Genomic DNA, 22,180 nt, shown 5'->3' on the forward strand with positions numbered 1-22,180 from the left:
TGAGAAACCATCCATAGCTGGGAAGAGAGACGATGGCACATCCAGCTTTCCGAGTGAGAGAATGATCGGTCTCTAGAAATAAACCAATGCTAGATTTCAAACATCCTTGTGTCCTAATTACATAAAGATCAAACAGCTTCATTTATACAAACATCTTTGGATCTTAATTTAAAATGCTAACACTATAGAAATAAAAATTAGTAGTAAATAAACTCCGTTGTTGTTTTGTAAAAGTTAGACAACAATTATTCCCCTTTGTCATTCTTCAGATTTTCTTTTCGTTTGTCTCTCTCCCACAACATGCAATAATACATTTTGCAGATTTATTATTTATTTGATATGAATCTAATTTAAAAGAAAGCAGAATGTTTAGATTCATTATATTCTAAACTTGCAGTAGAGTTTATAAATTATCTAATCTCTTATTTCATAGATGAACAAACTGATCCTGGGGAATAACATTTTGCTTAAAAATCGTATGTGAGGTTGATTTTTAGCTGATGTGTCCCAAAGTATTTGTTTCTTTTCTAGAGAAAGGAAGATGTTCAGCTCCTGACTTAATAATCATGAATGAATAAAAATGCAGAGTAAGAAATCAGACAATCAATGGGCTTTCAGAATGGGTTAGCACACTGTATCTTAGGCTTATTTTTAATTGTGTCCTCACCTGTTTCTTGTTCACTGAAGGCCTGAAGCAAATTCGTGAGATTTTTGGTTTTAGCCAGAATTTCCTGGTATGTTCCCATTTGTGCTACTCTGCCACTTTCCATTACAACAATGAGATCCATCTGTGGTAGAAGTGTGAGGTTGTGTGTCACTAAAATTCGAGTCTGAAAAAGAGTATTTTATTCCTTGGGTTACAAAGGATGGTCAAAATGCCTATTTTAAAGAGAGCTTCAGGGCGTCTCTGGTGGCTCAGTGGTAAAGAATCCACCTGACCGTGTAGGGCACGGGTTCGATCCCTGGTCGGGGAAGAGCAACTAAGCCCATGTGCCGTAACTACTGAGCCTGTGATCTAGAGCTGGGGACCACAACTATTGCGCTCACACGCCGCGACTACTAAAGCCTGATCACCCTAGAGTCTGTGCTCCACAAGAGAGGCCACCACAGTAAGAAGGCCCGTGCACTGCAGCTAGAGAAAAGACCGCACAGCGATGAAGGCCTAGCACAACTAAAAATAAATACAATTAAAAAAAAGAGAGCTGCAATCATTATTTTTTGTCTTTACTATTTTAGAGTATACTTCTTGGGAGGCACCCATTTAAAATAGCACATAAATATCTCACAGTGAATGATGATACACTACTTGACAGAAACAAAAAAAGTCAGCAAATGTTTTACCCCATTAGTTCAGGTAATCTTCATTCATTAAGAATGAATCAAATTTATGACAAATTAACAACAGTCTTATAACTGTCATTCTTGCGTCCTTTTCTGAAGGTCCTATACTGTTACAAGGGGCTTCCCAGGTGTTGCTACTGGTGAAGAACTGGCCTACCAATGCAGGAGATGCAACAGACCTGGGTTCAAGCCCTGGGAAGATCCCTTGGAGAAGGGCATGGCAACCCACTCTAGTGGGTTCTCTTGCCTGGAGAATCCCAAGAACAGAGAAGCCTGGCAGGCTACAGTCCATGGCATGGCAAAGAGTTGGACACAACTGAAGCAACTTAGCATGCATGCAGTGTTACAAAAACATGTTTAAGTTATAACACGTAGTCTTTATTTTTAAATCTTTCCATATTATTATATAATATACATTAAATTGAATGAGAAGATTTATCTTGGGTTCATTTCAATAAGTAAAGACATTTGTTTATACTTATTATAAATTATATTTATATATATAATGTATATAATGTATATTAATGTATAATATATGTTTATATTTATTATAAATTATAAATATTTATTTTGCCATCTTATACATTTACTTTTTCCAGAATTCTCTGTATAAATAAATCTATAAGCACACAATGTGAATACATGCATATGGCTCTGCAGTCAGAGAGACTTTTAAAAATCTCTGCGGTTCTTGGGGTTTCCCTGGCGGCTCAGTGGTAAACAATCCACCTGCCAATGCAGGAGACATGGGTTGCATCCCTAATTCGGGAAGACCCCACATGCTGTGGAGCAGCTAAGCCTGTGCGTACCACAGCTACTGAGCCTGTGCCCTAGAGCTGAGAACCACAACCATTAGCTCATGTGCTGTAACTACGGAAACTCTGCCACAGAGCCTTTGCTCTGCAATAAGAGAAACCACCGTAATGAGAGGTCCGTGCACTGCAGCTAGAGAGTAGACCCTGCTCTCCACCACTAGAGAAAGCCTGCACAGCAGTGAAGACCCAGCACAGCCAAAAAAAAAAAATTTCTGTGGTTCTTAAATTGGGCAAGCTATATCAAGTCATTATGAGTTCCAAGTTTCTTCATATATAAAACAGGAGTATTGATAACGCTTATCTCAGACTTGCTATAAGAACTAAATGAACTAATTTAGTGTCAAATTAGTCATATTTAACTATGTCAAATATGATATGCACTTGGTAAATATTAATTCCTTTTTCCTTTGTTCCTTCACAGAACAATTGGATTGTTATTAAGGTTATATTTAAAATATCTAATTTTAAGTAAAAAATAATAAATACTATTTTCCATAAAAGTGCTATACAACAAAATTCCATTTTTCCAAAAAAATGGTCAGCTAAACTTAAAACACTCATTTTGATGTGTAAATCACCTTTGAACACAGTATGAGTCAATGAGGTAATAATCACAGAAGTAGAGTAAACTTGTAAAGATTTTAAAATGTTCATTAAAGTCTGTGAAAGAGCAATACACCATCCCATTCTTTATGTGAAATTTGACTACTCTGCATCAACAAATAAAGTATTAGAATCTGGGGCCCAGTGCTACGTAGATTATTCTCCCCTTCCCTCACAAAAGCGTATGTGATGCTATGGCCACCTTGTTCCTTAACATGCCAGAGGATCCGATCACTTTTTCAAAAAGTTGCTTTGCAACATGAACATCAACTGCAGACAAGGGATCATCTAGGAGGTAGATGTCAGCCCCACTGTAGACAGCTCTGGCCAGACACACTCGATGCTTCTGTCCACCACTTATATTCACACCCTGAAAATGAAGCAGGAGAAAAAAAAATAGGGAAAATGTGTAAATGTCAAAGAACATACGCATGCATGAGTGTGTGCTCAGTCGCTCCAGTCATGTCTGACTCTGCGACACTAAAGACTATTGCCTACCAGGCTCCTCTGTCCATGGGATTCTCCAGGCAAGGATACTGGAGTGGGTAGCCATTCCCTTCTATAGGGGACCGTTCTGACCCAGGGATCTAACCCAGGTCTCCTCCATTGGCAAGTAGGTTCTTTACCATGGAGCCAACTGGGAGGCCCCAAAGAACACATTAGTTATGTCCAAATTCTCTTCTGTAGCAGGGAAAGGTAATAACTCAGGATTGATAGTTCAACCTTTCTTTATCCTGAAATTCCAAAAGCCTCTATTTCCTAGTGCCATTAATTTGTGTAAATTAACAGATATATCTGCTTTCTCTTAATTGCTTGCTTTTAAAAAGTAGATACTAACAGTTATGGAGGAAAAAAATGTCCAATTCCTTACCTCTGAAAGGTTGTGCCTGTGGAATATTAAAGGAAACTTTTGGCTGTCATTTGTATACTGACACTGCTGATTATTTTTAAATTGACATATAGGAAATTGAGAATAATAGCTAAATTATCAAAGCAGTAATCAACATGTCTTATTTTCTTCTGTAGAAAGATTACTACAAGTCTTGTTGGCAAAAGTACAACTCTAAGAAGCAAGAATAAGGAATATACATCACTCTATGTGAGAATTAGAATCGACATGTACAGCCATGTATGGAGAATTATGTGGCCAGGCCCAATTTACTTGATTTATTTTATATTTAGTATTTACAGATCTGGTTTAAAAGCTCTCCATGCAGCACAGAACTTAACCAGTGCCCTATAATTGTAAAATGCCTTTGCTTCTTTGCCTTTCTCATCTTCCCTCTACTCAACAAATATCTCCTATATTCTGCTGCTGCTGCTGCTGCTGCTAAGTTGCTTCAGTCGTGTCCGACCTTGTGCGACCCCATAGATGGCAGCCCACCAGGCTCCCCTGTCCCTGGGATTCTCCAGGCAAGAACACTGGAGTGGGTTGCCATTTCCTTCTCCAATGCATTAAAGTGAAAAGTGAAAATGAAGTTGCTCAATCGTGTCTGACCCTCAGTGACCCCATGGACTGCAGCCTTCCAGGCTCCTCCATCCATGGGATTTTCCAGGCAAGAGTACTGGAGTGGGGTGCCATCGCCTTCTCCATATATTCTGAGAGCTGTTAAAGAATATGAAAGTGCTAGTCTCTCAGTCATGTCCGACTCTTTGCGACCCCACGGACTGTAGCCTGCTTTCCTCCGTGGAATTCCCCAGAAAGAATACTGAAGTATGTTGCCATTCCTTCTCCGGGTGGAGAGCTGTGCTAGCACTTGGGATTTAATGATAAATGAAACTGAGCCTCTGTCATGGGGAGGTCATATTTTAGCAAAGGAGCCAAGAGCAAAAAAAATATATACAAAGTAATATAATACATAAATACAACAAAGTAATATGATACATATATCTGTGAGTATGTGTGATTGTAACAGTCTCCAACTCATGGGTTTGTCAAGAGCATTTAATGAGCTTAAAATATCTAGGATGAATCCAATACTGAGTACAGATATAACACACATTGGCTATCGTCACTCAATCACTTCTCTCTCTAATCCATCCTCTGACCTGTCATCGTGTATCCAGCAATTATGTCATCTTGCTTAGAAATCTTGGATAGCCACATCTTTCTCTTCTCATTATTCATGAGCAACAGCAAATTCCTTAATAGAAATCCAAGACACTTAGATTTTGGCATTAACTCATCTTTCAACCACTCTCCCAATGCTGCCCTCAAGTGACTGACTGACAATCAGACTAGCCCGCCTTTTCCTATCTGCACAGAGAGTGTTCACTCTGCTTGGGTACCCACGCCCTCCCTTTGCAATTCAAAAGCTACACACTGCAAGTACTCTTTGAAATCAATCTTCTACCCAGAGTTTCAGGTAAAGCAATTCCTTCCCTCCCTTCTTGTCTTATAGTTTTCTGTTTACTCATCCATTGCTAGAAATAGCAATACTCATGTCAGCATCTCATTCTCCTACCCACTCCTACCTAGTTTATTCTTGCACTCCCAGCACATAGTGTCCAAATAAATACTGGTAAAGGCAATTGATAACATCACTGGCAGAGATCCAGTTGATTCCAATCCCTTGAAGACAAAGTGATAGCTTTCTTGCTCACCCTTATGTACTCCATTGTAGAAAACAGGCAAATAACAGATTAATAAATATTTGTGTTCAACTGAATTATGTCAAAGAAAAAGATAATAAAGGTGAAGAAAATCCTACATTCATTATCTTTGTCATCTCATTGTTTTAGTTGGTAGTCGAGTCTGACTCTTTGCGAACTCATGGACCATAAACAGCTGTAAACAGATTTCCTTCTGAAATACTCAATTACATTTGTAAGGTACATCATTAGATTGGGAGAAATTTAATTATAAAATATAAAAATCAGAATTTATAAGTGGTAATAACACTTAAGGACTATATTAAATCTATATTTCACATTTTGAATTTTCCACTTTAATTTTTTAGTTACATACGATTAGCTATTTCCATCTTCACAGGTGGCATTAGTGGTAAAGAACCTGCCTGCCAATGTAAGAGACATAAATGATGCTGGTTTGATCCCTGGATAGGGAAGATCCCCCAGAGAAGGGCATGGCAACATACTCCAGTATTGTTGCCTGGAGAATCCCATGGACAGAGGAGCCTGGTGGGCTACAGTAGGGTCGCAAAGAGTCAGACATGACTGAAGCAACTGAGCACGCATGCATGCGTTAGCTATTTCATATTATTAAAGATTGGCTTTATCAGCAAAACGCTCAACATGTATTAACAAGTTTGAAGAAGTCGCATTTCTGTATAATTTTAGCTATGGTGCTATTGCCTAGAGGGATAGTGAAGATGCCAGAAAAAACACAGAGGTTGCAAAAAATTAAATCTACTTAACACTTTGAAAACATACCCCCGCAGAATAACAGGTTATGAATAAAAACAATGTAAGTCTAGTTAAAAGGTAAGATCTACCTTGTCCTAGATTTTATATTTTATTGAAATATAGATGATTTACAACATTGTGTTAGTTTCAGATGTACAGCAAAGTGTACATCCTAGATTTTAAATACTGTCACTTTCTACAATTTCGTTTATAGTTTTCAATTTATATAACAAGACAAATAATAGGAGGCCAGGGTAAAAACGCTTAACAACGTTATGCTAACTCTCTTCTCAGAAATTCAAAACACTAAGGATTATTTACTTATCTTCATAGTATATATGAATTGTAGGCAGAGGCTGCTTTTGCATTCATGTTTAATTAATGGAGATTTTAGTCAAGGGTTGGGGATAATCTCTCGGGGTTCATTATTTGACTTGTGATATATTATTTTGTTTTGTTTTTAACTACAATACACTGGGTAGCATGATACCTATTCATTAACTCGATGAAAATAAATAGAACAAAGAATATGACCTCTGGGAAACAAGCTCCTCCTAAGGAAGCATGTGTGAGCATGGAACAGGTACATGATGACAGCATCGTCTCAGAGTGTTGTTGGAACCTGGTCTTGGTGCCGCCACTGGAGACGGGGGCTCTGCTGCTACTCTCCTAGGCTTGACTTCGTGCACAAGAGATTCACAAGAAACAAAACTACTACTCCCTCATTAGACAGTGAACAGCATTACACCAGAAACCAAGCAAAGCGTTGATGATCCACTTGGTGGGCTTTCACTCCCTGTATAGACACTAACAACAGAATTTCCTGCTGATTTTTAATCTGCTTTCCAAGTAGTCAATAAAAAATAATTATTCATCTTTAATACTGCCATCTCTTTCATAGGACTTCTACAATAACTTTTAAAAATTATGGTTGTGTAGCTCTTCAAGACCTCAGGAAAAGGGCTATAGATGTTTTATTAGTGTAGCTGACTGGAATGTTATTCCTACATAGGATAAAATATATTTTCCTTACTTTTTCTCCAATCTCAGTTTGATCTCCATTTGGTAACTGCTCCAAATCAGGAAGGAGAGCACAGGCTTCCAAAACTCTCTCATAAAGCTGCTTCTGCATGACAGAGCCGAAGAGAATGTTTTCTTGCAAAATGCAATTCTGAATCCAGGCCTGCTGGGAAACATAAGCCACGGAGCCCTAAAAAAGAAATAAATAAAAGAAATACTCTTAACAGGGGAAAAGGAGAACTTGCATGTGCCAGATAAAGGGAACATATTTGTCTGTGGTTTTGCTCCCCTTAAATTGAATTAAAAAAAAAATAGATTATTTCTTAAATGTAAATATATTCCATATATATTTTAATCTTATGTCCTATTTTAATCTTATGTATTTTTATTAGAGGCCCCTTCAAATGAATTACTTTGTGTTTTTTATTTCCTTTCAAGTAGCTTCTACCAAGACTTCCCTGGTGGCTCAGACAGTAAAAGCATCTGCCTACAATGCAGGAGACCCAGGTTCGATCCCTGGGTCGGGAAGATCCCCTGGAGAAAGAAAAGGCAACCCATTTCCTTTCTATCAAAGGTCCCTGTGGGATTTTTGGCAGACACCGAGTTTACTAGTCAGCTCTTCCTACCTCACAAGGTACCATGAACTGAGTGGCTTAAACAATAGAATTTTTTTTTTTTCTCACAATTCTGAGATCAAGGTGTTGGCACATGTGAGGAGAGAGTAAATTAGCCAAGATGGTGTGTTCAGACTCTCTCACCCCACATTTTGTAAATAATGATTATGTAACAGCTGAGATCATTTATAGCACTGCACATGCACATCATGAGGTACTTGACTGGTCACAAGCTGTTTGTGCTGTAGGGGTATGTGAGCTCCACCTAGAAAGTGGCGGCATTACTGCTGTGTCACGGCTGTGTCTGTTGGGTCAGCCGTGAGAGGAGAGAAAATAGCGTGTCTACTGCCACGGCTGCTGTGCCAGCCAGGAGAGAATAAACATGTCTGCAGTTCCTACAGCTCTTTGCATCTTCTTCCAGCCTCTTAGCTTGCACCTTGCCTACCCTGGGTTAAACGAACAGTGTGCACAATGTGAATGGTAAGACAACTGGCATCATGACCAGGACAGCATGGTTGGTTTCTCCTAAGACCTATCTCCTTAGCTTGAAGATGGCTGTCTTCTCCCCAGTCTTCACATGGTCTTTCCTTTGTGTATGTGTCTTAATTTCTTCTCCTAAGATATCAGCCAAAGGGCCCACCCTATTAACCTTATTTTAACTTATGGCCCCCTTGAAGACCCTGTCTCCAAATACAATCACATTCTTAGGTATTGGGGGTTAGAACTTTGACATATGAATATGGGGAGAAGACAATTCGGCCCATAACACTGAAATTGGGGTGCAAGTTGTTTTGGAGGGATGAATTCCTGTGGACTTCTTATGGAAAGGAAATGGAGAAGCAGGATTGGATAGAGGGGCAGGTCACATGGTGACCCAGATCCAAGAAAGATTTGGTCAATCTTCCAGAGAGCTGTGGAAATGTATTACCCAGCAGAGGGATTCTGTTGTTAGGCTGAACTGGCCTGGCCTTTAAGGTTGGAGCCCAGCAGGCCATCACGAAGGTGCTAATGTGTTTGATGTACTCCCAAAGCTGGTGGCAAGCCCCCTAGAAGGGGGCTCTGGACACCACATTCCTTTGTCTTCCATGAACTCACTGCTCTTAAATTCATTTTCTGATAATCTGATGTCTTGACATTATTCCTGAATATCTCTGATGCATGAAATATTCTTTTAACTAACCTTTGTCTTCTAAAGGACTCCCAGTATTTGAACTAGAGACTCACGTTTCAATCTACCCCATGGACTCTAACCAAACACCAACTTGAGTATTCTGATTATTCCTCACTCTAACAATACTGCACATTTAAAGTACTTTCTGACATAGACCTGTAAATAACTACCAGTCTTTTGATTTCTACCAACTGCTTTCAAGAACAAAGATTAACTTTTAATTCTTCTTTGTTGAGCAAGTAAGACACAGAATGGATTTTGAGCCAAAATAATATAATTCGATCTGACTTGATCTTGAACACAAAAGTAATTGCTCTTGAACTACCTCGCTTAGTGAATAACCTTTGATTAGGATAGCATAATAAATCAGTCCTCAGGTGATGGAGATTCTGAATACTTGATATACATCAGGCAAGATAAGGAGAACAGAGGGTGAAGAACACAGGAAAGAAGAATGCAGAACAGGGGGAAACGGTGTATAATATAAAATAGGAACTAAATACTACATTGAGAAATATGGACTTGAGGTATTGGTGTAACAGGAGCTGAAAAAGAGTTGATAAATTTTCACAGAGATGTAAAACTTTCCATGTATTATCATTACATCTCACATACAAATGAAAATGTGTATTTGTTTCATTTCATTCTTAATAATATAACTACAATAGAAGTTTGGTTAATTCAAAAATGGACTCTAAATCTCTGATGTTCCATCAAAGAACACTGAATATTGGATATGCTGCATGAATGATGTCTGATATAAACCTTTGATACTGGGAATAGGGGATCTTAGAATTTGAACACTGTAATGATATGCATCAAACAATTGAGAATGTGAAACCTTGAGAAACAGAAAGATGTAAACAAAAGCACCTTATAAATACTAAATGTTAGGTTGGCCATGCCATTATTATGATTGAAAGTGAAAGCATCAGTCACTCAGTGGTGTCTGTCTTTTTGTGACCCCATCCATGGACTGTAGCCCTCCAGCCTCCTCTGTTCATGGAATTCTCCATGGAAGAATTCTGGAGTAGGTTGCCATTCCCTTCTCCAGGAGATCTTCCTAACACATGGATTGAATCTGGGTTTCCCACATTGCTGGCAGACTTTTTTTTTTACCATCAGAGCCACCAGGGAAGCCCATTACTATTAAATTAGAGATAATCAGATAATATAAATTTAGGATTAGACATGTTTTAGGAAATAACTGAGAGTATGGAATGTGGAATAATTCAGAATGTTAAATAATTAAAATCTTGCCACTGATCCAGACTAATAAGCTTCCTAAAGAACAAAGTGGCCAGTTATATAGACAGATAATATTGTCTCTCTTTCACATCCCTAGCTTAATATAAACAAAGTGAGTCCTCTCTACTTTATGATTAGTAATAGCAGTGTTATTGTTTCTATTATCACCATGAACACTTTCCTAACTATGAATCCTCAAAAGTATCAGAAATAATCTTTAAGTCTTACCACGAGCCCCTCAACAATCATAATGAAGATAACAATAACCATAAAAACTCTCAGGGAGCCAGCTGACTCTGTGCCAAGAACTAGTCTAGGTCTTCGCACATCATCTTATTCAATCTGATCCTTAAAATTTAAGTTTATTATTATCATGTATGTATCATGTGAAACTTAAAATTGATATTGGTTTCATCTTGATCAACTCCTAATCATTTTTCAAGATTAAATAAAAGGCTACCTATTTTGATTATTTTTTTAACTCTTAAAAGCAGAATTTGTTGCTTTTTATACTGTTTCATTTCAAAAATCAAAATATTTATTGTAAATGATCTTAGTATCTCCCTCACTTGACTATGAACTCTTTAATAAAAGTAGCATATCCTATTCATGTTTATTTCCTTGGTACTATGCCAGGCGCATAGTATATGCTCAATTGTTGCTTTGTGAAAATTAAAGAAACTGAATGAAAATAAAATCAATATGTCAATAAAATCATATATCCCACTATTATATTTTTAAAGGATACTTACTGGCCATGTGGGGCCACCCAAGATGGGTGGGTCATGGTGGAGAGATTTGACAGAATGTGGTCCACTGGAGAAGGGAATGGCAAACCACTTCAGTATTCTTGCCTTGAGAACCCCATGAACAGTATGAAAAGGCAAAAAGATAGGACACTGAAAGAGGAACTCCCCAGGTCAGTAGGTGCCCAATATGCTACTGGAGATCAGTGGAGAAATAACTCCAGAAAGAATGAAGGGATGGAGCCAAAGCAAAAACAACACCCAGTTGTGAATGGGACTGGTGATGGAAGCAGGGTTTGATGCTGTAAAGAGCAATATTGCATAGGAACCTGGAATGTTAGGTCCATGAATCAAGGCAAATTGGAAGTGGTCAAACAGGAGATGGCAAGAGTAAACATCGATATTCTAGGAATCAGTGAACTAAGATGGATTGAAATGGGTGAATTTAACTTAGATGACCATTATATCTACTACTGTGGACAGGAATCCCTCAGAAGAAATGGAGTAGCCATCATGGTCAACAAAAGAGTCTGAAATGCAGTCCTTGGATGCAATCTCAAAAATGACAGAATGATCTCTATAATCATTCAATATCACAGTAATCCAAGTCCATACCCCAAACAGTAACACTGAAGAAGCTGAAGTTGAGTGGTTCTATGAAGACCTAAAGACCTTCTAGAATTAACACCCAAAAAAGATGTCCTTTTCATTATAGGGGATTGGAATGCAAAAGTAGGAAGTCAAGAAACACCTGGAGTAACAGGCAAATTTGGCCTTGGAGTATGGGATGAAGCAGGGCAAAGGCTAATAGAGTTCTGCCAAGAGAACACACTGGTCATAGCAAACACCCTCTTCCAATAACACAAGAGAAGACTCTACACATGGACATCACCAGATGGTCAACACTGATACCAGATTGATTATATTCTTTGCAGCCAAAGATGGAGATGCTTTATACAGTCAGCAAAAACAAGACTGGTAGGTGACTGTGATTCAGATCATGAACTCCTTATTGCCAAATTCATTCTGAAATTGAAGAAAGTGGAGAAAATCACTACACCATTCAGGTATGACATAAATCAAATCCCCTATGACGATACAGTGGAAGTGAGAAATAGATTTAAGGGACTAGATCTGATAGACAGAGTGCCTGATGAACTATGGATGGAGGTTCGTGGACATTGTACAGGAGACACGAATCAAGACCATCCCCAATAAAAAGAAATGCAAAAAAAAAAAAAAAAACATGGCTATCTGAGGAGGCCTTACAAATAGCTGTGGAAAGAAGGGAAGCAAAAAGCAAAGGAGAAAAGGAAAGATATGCCCATTTGAACACAGAGTTCCAAAGAATAGCAAGGAGAGATAAGAAATCCTTCCTCAGCAATCAATGCAAAGAAATAGAGAGAAACAACAAAATGGGAAAGACAAGAGGTCTCTTCAAGAAAATTAGAGATACCAAGGGAATATTTCATGCAAAGATGGGCTCAATAAAGGACAGAAATAGTAGGGACCTAACAGAAGCAGAGGCTATTAAGAAGAGGTGGCAAGAATACACAGAAGAACTGTACAAAAAAGATCTTCACAACCCATATAATCACGATGGTGTGATCACTCACCTAGAGCCAGACATCCTGGGATGTGAAGTCAAGTGGGCCTTAGGAAGCATCACTATGAACAAAGCTAGTGGAGGTGATGGAATTCAAGTTGAGCTATTTCAAATCCTGAAAAATGATTCTGTGAAAGTGCTGCACTCAATATACCAGAACATTTGGAAAATTCAGCAGTGGCCACAGGACTGGAAAAGGGCAGTTTGCATTCCAGTCCCTAAGAAAGGCAATGCCAAAGAATGCTCAAACTACTGCACAATTGCACTCATCTCGCATGCTAGTAAAGTAATGCTTAAAATTCTCCAAGCCAGGCTTCAGCAATACGTGAACCGTGAACTTCCAGATGTTCAAGCTGGTTTTAGAAAAGGCAGAGGAACCAGAGATCAAATTGCCAACATCTGCTGGATCATGGAAAAAGAAAGAGAGTTCCAGAAAAACATCTATTTTTGCTTTATTGACTATGCCAAAGCCTTTGACTGTGTGGATCACAATAAACTGTGGAAAATTCTGAAAGAGATGGGAATACCAGACCACCTGATCTGCCTCTTGAGAAATTTGTATGCAGGTCAGGAAGCAACAGTTAGAACTGGACATGGAACAACAGACTGGTTCCAAATAGGAAAAGGAGTACATCAAGGCTGTATATTGTCACACTGCTTATTTAACTTATACGCAGAGTTCATCATGGAAAATGCTGGGCTGGAGGAAGCACAAGCTGGAATCAAGGTTGCTGGGAAAAATATCAATAACCTCAGACATGCAGATGACACCACCCTTATGGCAGAAAGTGAAAAAGAACTAAAGACCCTCTTGATGAAAGGGAAAGAGGAGAGTGAAAAAGTTGGTTTAAAGCTCAACATTCAGAAAACGAAGATCATGGCATCTGGGCCCATCACTTCATGGCAAATAGATGGGGAAAGAGTGACAGACTTTATTTTTTTGGGCTCCAAAATCACTGTAGATGGTGACTGCAGCCATGAAATTAAAAGACACTTACTCCTTGGAAGGAAAGTTATGCCCAACCTAGACAGCATATTAAAGAGCAGAGACATTACTTTGCCAACAAAGGTCCGTCTAGTCAAGGCTATGGTTTTTCCAGTTGTCATGTTGAGTGTTGGACTATAAAGAAAGCTGAGCGCTGAAGAATTGATGCTTTTGAACTGTGGTGTTGGAGAAGACTCTTGAGAGTCCCTTGGACTGCAAGGAGATCCGCCCAGTCTATCCTAAAGGAGATCAGTCCTGGGTGTTCATTGGAAGGACTTTGTTGAAGCTGAAATTCCAATACTTTGGCCACCTGGTGCAAAGAGCTGACTCATTGGAAAAGATCCTGATGCTGGGAAAGTTTGAGGGCCAGAGAAGAAGGGGATGACAGAGGATGAGATGGTTGGATGGCATCACCGACTCGATGGACATGGATTTGGGTGGACTCTGGGAGTTGGTGATGAACAGGGAGGCCTGGCATGCTGTGGTTCATGGGGTCGCAAAGAGTTGGACACGACTGAGTGACTGAACTGAACTGATATGGGCTAGGAAAATGTATAGCCATCTTGATCACCAGAGAAATGGCTGATTGTTGTCATTAAAGAGAACATAAGGAGAAAAGATAGTATATTTTAAGTTAAAAGTAGTGGTATTTATTAAGTGTAATCTTGTCAAAGAAAAAGTCCTTGAAAGTATGCTTGATTCCAAACTAAGAAACTGTATCGATGAGAGAAAAATAAATAAAAAATTAATCACTAAAAACCTGGAATCAGGAAAGATATAAAGACATGAAATTGAACTTGAACTTGGAAGTCGCTCAGTTGTGTCTCACTACAAAGCCCATGGAATTCTCCAGGCCAGAATACTGGAGCAGGTTGCCATTCCCTTCTCTAGCGGATCTTCCCAACTCAGGGATGGAACCCAAATACAACTCCTGCAATGTAAATGGATTCTTTACCAATTAATCACTAAAGACCTAGAATGACTCTTTGCAACCCCATGGAATGTAGCCCACCAGGTTCCTCTGTCCATGGGATTTTCAAGGCGAGAATACTGGAGGGGGCTGAGGTTTCCTTCTCCAGAGGAGAATAAATATAGACACAAGGAAATGATATATCATGAACAAAAATAAAAAGATCTGGAGTTGATTTTTCCTAGAGAAAAAAAATAAAAAACTGTGAAGACGCTAGTTTCATATCCATAGAGCCTCTCCATCTTGTCAGAAGTGAGAAGGAGTGATTAGGTAATATTTTACCTTCTTAGATAGTTAGGTCTAAGGAAAAATTCATTGGTAGCCTAGTACTTCAAAAAAGAAATAGCTGATGAAGAACTTGTTGAATTCTTATTCCTATTGACCTTTAAGAATAGAACAAATGGCTGGAAGTAGACCTCTCCATAGTCCAAAAGCTGAAATTTAAATGTAAGCTATTCATAATTATTATTTTCCTGAGGTTTTCCTAGGTCAGAGATCCTTCTTGTGAGCAACTACACCATTTCTTAGAAATGGAATGGCCGTAATTACTTAGGAAACATTGCAATGAATGATAATTAGAAACCTAATCAAATTATATTATAAACTACATTCGTTTCTCCATAATTGGTTGCAATTTAGTTAATATCATCAAACAATTACCATAAGCATTCCTAAATGATTTGCTGAAGTATATGGATGACAGAATGCTCTGACTAATCCATCCATAGCTAATCAATTTCTGTGGAAATTTAAATGTTTGTTACAAACTAGAAATGCTCATTAAATACTTCGTTCTTCAATTCAACTTGATAAATTCTTATTGACACTAACGATGTGCTGGCTGCAGTCCATTACACTAGGAGATGTGCAAAGAATGCATTGTTGACTTTACCTTTCTTTGGACTATTCCTTTTAGTTTCTCCATTTCCCCCAGAATTGCAGAAAGCACAGATGATTTTCCAGACCCAACTTGCCCTACAACAGCCACTAAAGCTCCTTCTGGAATCTTTATGTTCAAGCTGCACAACAAATAAAGAAAGAGATGATATAGGAAGTTCTGTTATAATTGTTTTTAATGTATATTCCCAGAAAAGTCACTGTATCACAAGTCACTATATACAGGGCATCATCCTTGAAATTGCTGCTATTCACATTGTCCTACATTATTCTACAAACACCCAACCTTTCAAAATGCAAGCAGTAAATGCTGCAAAGAAAATAGAGGAAATGAACAGGGGGTAAAAAGATTGTAAAACAATCATAAAGATGAAAGATGCAGTGAGAGGTTTTTAAAAAAATCTTACAAATTCCAATAGATTCATCTTCTGCTTAAAACCTCTAAAAAATAAACACATGAAGTATGATAGAATCTATGCTAATTTTTTTGTTTTGTTTTTAATTTTCCCCAAATCATGACTTACTCTTTTAATACTGGAATCCCTGTTTTATCCCAGGAAAAGGAAGCATTTATAAAACCAATGGCATGATCTAGGAAGAAAAATAAATACAGAAATGTATTTTAGAATCAATTGTCTTCAGCCCAGAAGTCAAATAAATATTAAGCACAAAAAAGAACTGCTAACCTCCTATGTAGTTTGCTTCAATACTATGTGGAAGAAGTTCCTCAGTGTTGAGAAAGTCTTCCAAATGGACCAGTGATATTCTTGTCTATCAAAATAAACGCAGATGGAATTTTTGGGTTTCAAGAAGAAGTTAAACTAAAAAACATTTTCAAGTTTTTGATGTAAACTGGAGATATTGATATAACTATTCAGCAAGCATGATTTGCATTGTTTTAATGTTTATAAATAAGTCCATCGATAAAGAAAAAGAAGTTTCAAGAATCAAAAATCACAACAAATATATGTATGCAGGAAAACACGAGAAGTTAGAAACCAAAAATTCTCCTTAACATTCTAGCAAAAACATGATAACTGATTAATTAATAATCATAGAATAATTAGTTTTTAAGAGCAACCTCAGGTTGGTTGAATGAAATCTGCTTGTGAGCATAAACAAAATAGCAGTTTTGGCAATGGTAACATTTAACTAATAGAATAGCTATAAATGTTTTGCTACAGATAGGATAAATAGAATCATTTTTCTCCTGACACTCACTTGCATGAAACCTCTAGTACGTTTTTATTCACTTTCTGTTAGGATGTGTCTACTGTTAATGGATAAGATATAATTAAAAGCTGTGATTTTGTTTACCAAGTGTGTCATATCAGTATGCAAGGTTGTTTTCTTTTCTTTTCTTTTTTGACAATTGTTCTCATCTGTTTAGTGACAGTAGTAGCATACCACTAGGAACTGGAAAACACTCTGGGATACCAGACCTTTAGCTAGAATATAATTTCAAAAGCAAAACAGAACTATTATTCTAAGAATTTTTTTTTAAAAGAAGTGTGCTGTGAAATGTGTTAAAAGCATCAATAGTACTTCTATGCCCTCTGCTGGTGATTATTAGCAAAAGAATATAAAAACAGTATTATGGAACAAAAATAGCTTAAGTGCTATTTATTATAGAATTATGTTACTCTTCAGATATAATTTCTATATCTCAATTTATATAAATTAAAAGGAAAAGTTCTTAGATCAAAGAGCTAGTTCCAGTAAGCAAAAATTCACTTTGTTTATGAAACCAGACTTGAAAAAGTTTTGATGGGTGAATATCCAAACTTGATATTGAAAATTTTTAATTGAGAAAATCTAGGGGTAAAGGCAATGGCACCCCACTCCAGTACTTTGCCTAGAAAATCCCATGGACAGAGGAGCCTGGTAGGCTGCAGTCCATGGGGTCGCTAAGAGTCAGACACGACTGAGCGACTTCACTTTCACTTTTCACTTTCGTGCATTGGAGAAGGAAATGGAAACCCACTCCAGTGTTCTTGCCTGGAGAATCCCAGGGACAGTAGGGCCTGGTGGGCTGCCGTCTATGGGGTCGCACAGAGTCGGACACAACTGAAGTGACTTAGCAGCAGCAGCAGGGGTAAAGGGATAAAAGAACTCACTTCTTTGGATTTCCTATGGTTTTAGCTGCCTTCTACTCATCATAGCATCTAAAGAGGCTTCAGTCATTGGAGATTACAATAAAAGCAGGCTAAACCAGATACCTCATACAAGGTTGGTTGGCAGACTGACATTATCAGTGCACTTTTTTCCCTAGTTTATTCTTTCAGCACAGATGAAGTTTTGCTGAACCCTGGGAAAATTCAGACCTAGTACTGTACAAATCACTTACTTAAAATTTTTCAATTGAAACAGAAAATAAACCCTTTGGTGGCATAGTGTCAAACACCAAATTTTAAAAAGCTAAACAAGAGAACTAACACTTAGCAAAGAAAACAATGTCACATGTTGAAATGCTTAAAAGTCATTTTTATAGATGAAAAGCACAGGCAGAGAAGACATGATTCTTTTCATTCTATCATATTCTCTGCTGCTGCTGCTGCTGCTAAGTCACTTCAGTCATGTCCGACTCTGTGTGACCCCATAGACGGCAGCCCACCAGGCTCCCCCGTCCCTGGGATTCTCCAGGCAAGAACACTGGAGTGGGTTGCCATTTCCTTCTCCAATGCACGAAAGTGAAAATTGAAAGTGAAGTCTCTCAGTCATGTCTGACTCTTAGCGACCCCATGGACTACAGCCTACCAGGATCCTCCATCCCTGGGATTTTTCAGGCAAGAGTACTGGAGTGGGGTGCCATTGCCTTCTCCGATTATATTCTCTATTGCTCATTTATTTAGGGAAATTTTGAAAGCAGCATAAAACAACTACAGAAAACAAAATTAAAAAAAAGATTAAGAAATGAAATATGCAAAACTAAAGATTTCAGTAGAGGAATGATTCTCAGTTTAAGGATAATTTGGATGTACCTGGACCACAGCTGAGATCACCATCGGTAAATCAAACAGAGGAAGCCTCAAGATATTAAACAAAGACATAGACGTGAACACTTTAGTGGCTGTTAAAATGTTTTCTTCATCCAGTAAGAAATAGACACCAAATGTTGCCAGGGACACCTTAAAAGCAGACATGTAATTTTCTCCAATGTGCAATTATTAATACAGACTCAAAATTAGGAAAGAAATCTTCAATAACCTTTATTGTTGTTGTTTACCAAAATTTGGTACTATTTAGTACTATTGCTGAAGAATATGAAATAAATGTTTAGTACAGATCATACAATTAAGTATCTTAGATAATGACATCCTACGAACATGTGGTCCAGTGCCCTTCTTTGACATGGCACATTTTCACTGAAGTAATTATCACCATTTAAAACATACAGCAGTTCATTTTTTCCTTCAAAATGGAGTTTTATGTAAATTTTTTCCAGTGATGCATGCATACCTATTGTCTCATATGCAGAAATTTTACTCTCTGTGTCTTAATATTAACTGAAGAAGGTATAAATAAATCATGCTTAGTAAGATTTATATTTACTTGCATAAGTTTCATTTAGAAAAGGCAGAAAAATTCATTTATGCATGAGACTGTATTGACTATTTATCATGTACATAAGACTGTCTTAAGCAAATGCTTCCTGGCTATTTTTACTAAAGTATTCCAAATGTAAATATTGCTTTTACTTTCATAATATCCACATGTTTGTTTAAATAAAAAATAATAATATTTTAAATTAACAACAGGGGAGACATATAGAATGTTTCCTGATCCCATCACTACTGAGAGTGGCTAAAATTGATCCTTCAGTTATACATAGTTTTCTTATTCTTTGGCTTCCAGCCACTGCTTCAATATCTCAAGGCAATTTATACTCTTTAAATAGCATGAGATTCCCAATATTTGCATGAAGTGACAGAAAGAAAGAGACTTCAATTTGTATCAATTCACCTACAAATACTAGTTCTATAACTTTGAGGATATTTCCAAACTATTTCCATTTCCTCTTGTGAAATGAGAAAAGTAATATCTTATTATTGCAAGAAAGAAATAAAATGCATATAACTTGTCTGATACACAGTAGAAACGCTTAATAAATGTAACGTCCCTTTCCAACTCTACGTAGTGTGCCTTTCAGTCTTGCTTAAAAGGGGTTAATCAAGAAAAATAATTGAGCTGAAAAGGAACTCTGAAATATAGGTTATATTTTTTAAGATTGAGGATGGCATGTGTTCAATCTATGAAAAATTTACAAAGATGTAAAATCTGATTAAATACAAAAAATACAGACCAATGAAAATGCACCAAAAATTTTTCCCCATCTTTAAAACTTTCATTCTCTCATCTCTACAGATTAATGACTGCATTTTTTGAACATTTAAATTTAGATATAGAAGACTTCACTTTGGAAACCTTAATTCCAGGGAATTTGAAGGCAAATATGCAAATCAAATTTGAAAATCAAAACAGGAAATAATATACACACTCACCAAGAATGGAATACAAGTTAAAGTTAGCATGGAAAATACAGCAAGATACCCAGCTGATTTTTGAACTTCCAATTCCTGTTCTCGAATTTCAATAATCTTCTTTTTATAGGAGGGTTCCCATGCATAAAGTTTGAGAATCTGTAAAGAAGTCAGATGATGACAATCAATATCATAGAAGGAATAAAAAAACAGGCACACGTACAAATACACACACTGTAACACACACACTCGTAACTGTGAAGGTGAAAACGGTACCCATGAAGTAAATTACTCCTGTTTTCAACTGAGTCAAAATATTTCCTGTGGTGTTTTTCTAGGGTGAGTGGGAGGAGGAAATCACCATTTCCCTACTCATGTCTCTCTTACCCACTACTAGCTTATTCCTGAGCCAGACTTTGACAACATCCCAGCTCCTGGCATGAGCTCCATAGCAGTTTCTGTCTAGCTTGAAAGTGAAAGTGAGAGTCGCTCAGGTATGTTTGACTCTTTGTTCATGGATGCATTATGGACATGTCTGAGCCACCAGGGAAGCCCTCTGTCTAGTTTAATCCTGACAATTTTTCCACTGGTCCAACTCTCAATTCTATTCTTTTCACATCTTTTAATCGTTAAGCTTCTCCCCCGGCCTCCCAATTTCTTGAAAACTTATGTCTTGGGATGTCAAGCCATTTTCTGAAAGGTTACAGGTGTTTTGAGATTGCAAACTATTTTCTGAGATGGAGAATCATGCAGTGGCTTACCACATACTTTTTAGAGATAGACAGACCAACATTCAAATTCCAGGTCTCTTTTGTTGTTCAATCTCCAGGTCTCAGTTGTTCATTCGCTCAGTCACGTCCAACTCTTTGTGACCCCATGGATAGTAGCACACCAGGCCTTCACTGTCTCCTGGAGTTTGCTCAAGCTTTTATCCATTGACTTGATAAAGCAATCCAACCATTTCATCCTGTCATCCCCTTCTCCTCCAGTCTTCAATCTTTCCTAGCATCAGGATCTTTTCAGATGAGTCAGTTCTTCCCATCAGGTGGCCAAAGTATTGGAGCTTCAGCTTCAGCATCAGTCCTTCCAATGAATATTCAGGGTTGATTTCCTTTAGGATTGACTGGTTTGATCTCCTTGCTTTCCAAGGAACTCTCAAGAGTCTTCTCCAACATCACAGTTCAAAAGCATTAATTCTTCAGTACTCAGCTTTCTTTATGGTCCAACTCTCACATCCACACATGACTACCATAAAAACCATACCTTTGACTATGTGGACCTTTGCCAGTAAAGTGATGTCTCTACTTTTTAATATGCTGTCTAGATTTATCATAGTTTTCTTTCCAAGGAACACGCATCTTTTAATTTCCTGGCTGCAGTCACTGACCACAGTGATTCTGGAAACCAAGAAAATAAAATCTGTCACTGTTTCCACTGTTTTCCCATCTATTTGCCATAAACTGATTGGACTGGATGCCATGATCTTAGTTTTTTGTGATAGTTTTATGTGTAAATTTGGCTAGGTTATGTTTCCCAGTTATTTTATCAAATACCAGTAGATGTTACTGTGAAGGTAATTTTTAGATCTGATTCACCTTTTAACCATTAAACTTTAAATAAAGAAGATTTCTCTCCATTAAATGGGTGGTAACAAGCTACGTTGCTTAAGTTGTATTCAACTGTTTGTGACCCTATGGACTGCAGCCTGTCAGGCTCCTCTGTCTAAGGGATTTTCCAGGCAAGAATACTGCAGTGGGTTGCCATTTGCTTTTCCAGGGGATCTTCCTGACCTAGGAATCAACCTGCATCTCTTACGTGTCTTGCATTGGCATTGACAGACAAGTTCCTTACCACTAAAGCCACCTGGGAAGCCCCTTAGATGGGTGAGCCCAATCTAATCAGTTGAAGCCCTCAAGAGAAAAAACTAAGGTTCTCTGAGATGGAAGGGGTTTTGCCTCCAGACTCAAGGCTGTTGCATCAAGTCCTGCAGGAATTTCCAGCCTGCTCAACAGATTTTAGACATGTCACTGCCTATACTCATAAGCCAGTTGCTTAAAATAAATCTTTGTTTATCTATTAATCTATCTATCTATATGTCTATGAATCCTCTGGAAATCTCTAATAATCTCTTACCAGCTCTGTGAACTCAGGCATGACCCTCAACTGCTCACTTTGTTTCCTTATTTGTAAAACAAAGATGAGAAATCTTTTTCTTTAGGTTTATAAGAATTATATGAGGAAACAGATATAGTGATAAGTACAGTGTGTGACATACAGAAAATGTTTGATAAATGCTAAGCCACTACCATTGTTAGAG

The 22,180-nt window shown here is 37.7% G+C and overlaps 1 protein-coding gene across 3 annotated transcripts in view; it reads right to left on the reverse strand.

Moving 5' to 3' along the window:
* LOC102270159 (multidrug resistance-associated protein 1) overlaps nucleotides 1-22,180 on the reverse strand; it is a 97,244-nt gene that overhangs the window by 39,338 nt on the left and 35,726 nt on the right. For 2 of the 3 annotated variants that reach the window (XM_070367706.1, XM_070367715.1), the window contains 8 exons: nucleotides 19,885-20,022; nucleotides 18,364-18,510; nucleotides 16,069-16,153; nucleotides 15,907-15,973; nucleotides 15,378-15,504; nucleotides 7,159-7,335; nucleotides 2,962-3,129; nucleotides 668-830 (listed from right to left, as the gene is read on the reverse strand). In XM_070367706.1, coding sequence (XP_070223807.1) covers nucleotides 668-830; nucleotides 2,962-3,129; nucleotides 7,159-7,335; nucleotides 15,378-15,504; nucleotides 15,907-15,973; nucleotides 16,069-16,153; nucleotides 18,364-18,510; nucleotides 19,885-20,022 — 1,072 coding nt within the window. The remainder of the gene's footprint in view (nucleotides 1-667; nucleotides 831-2,961; nucleotides 3,130-7,158; nucleotides 7,336-15,377; nucleotides 15,505-15,906; nucleotides 15,974-16,068; nucleotides 16,154-18,363; nucleotides 18,511-19,884; nucleotides 20,023-22,180) is intronic. The other variant, XM_070367724.1, reaches the window with a different exon arrangement.

This window comes from Bos mutus, chromosome 1 (genome assembly GCF_027580195.1).
Source record: "Bos mutus isolate GX-2022 chromosome 1, NWIPB_WYAK_1.1, whole genome shotgun sequence".
In the NCBI taxonomy this organism is placed as follows: domain Eukaryota; kingdom Metazoa; phylum Chordata; class Mammalia; order Artiodactyla; family Bovidae; genus Bos; species Bos mutus.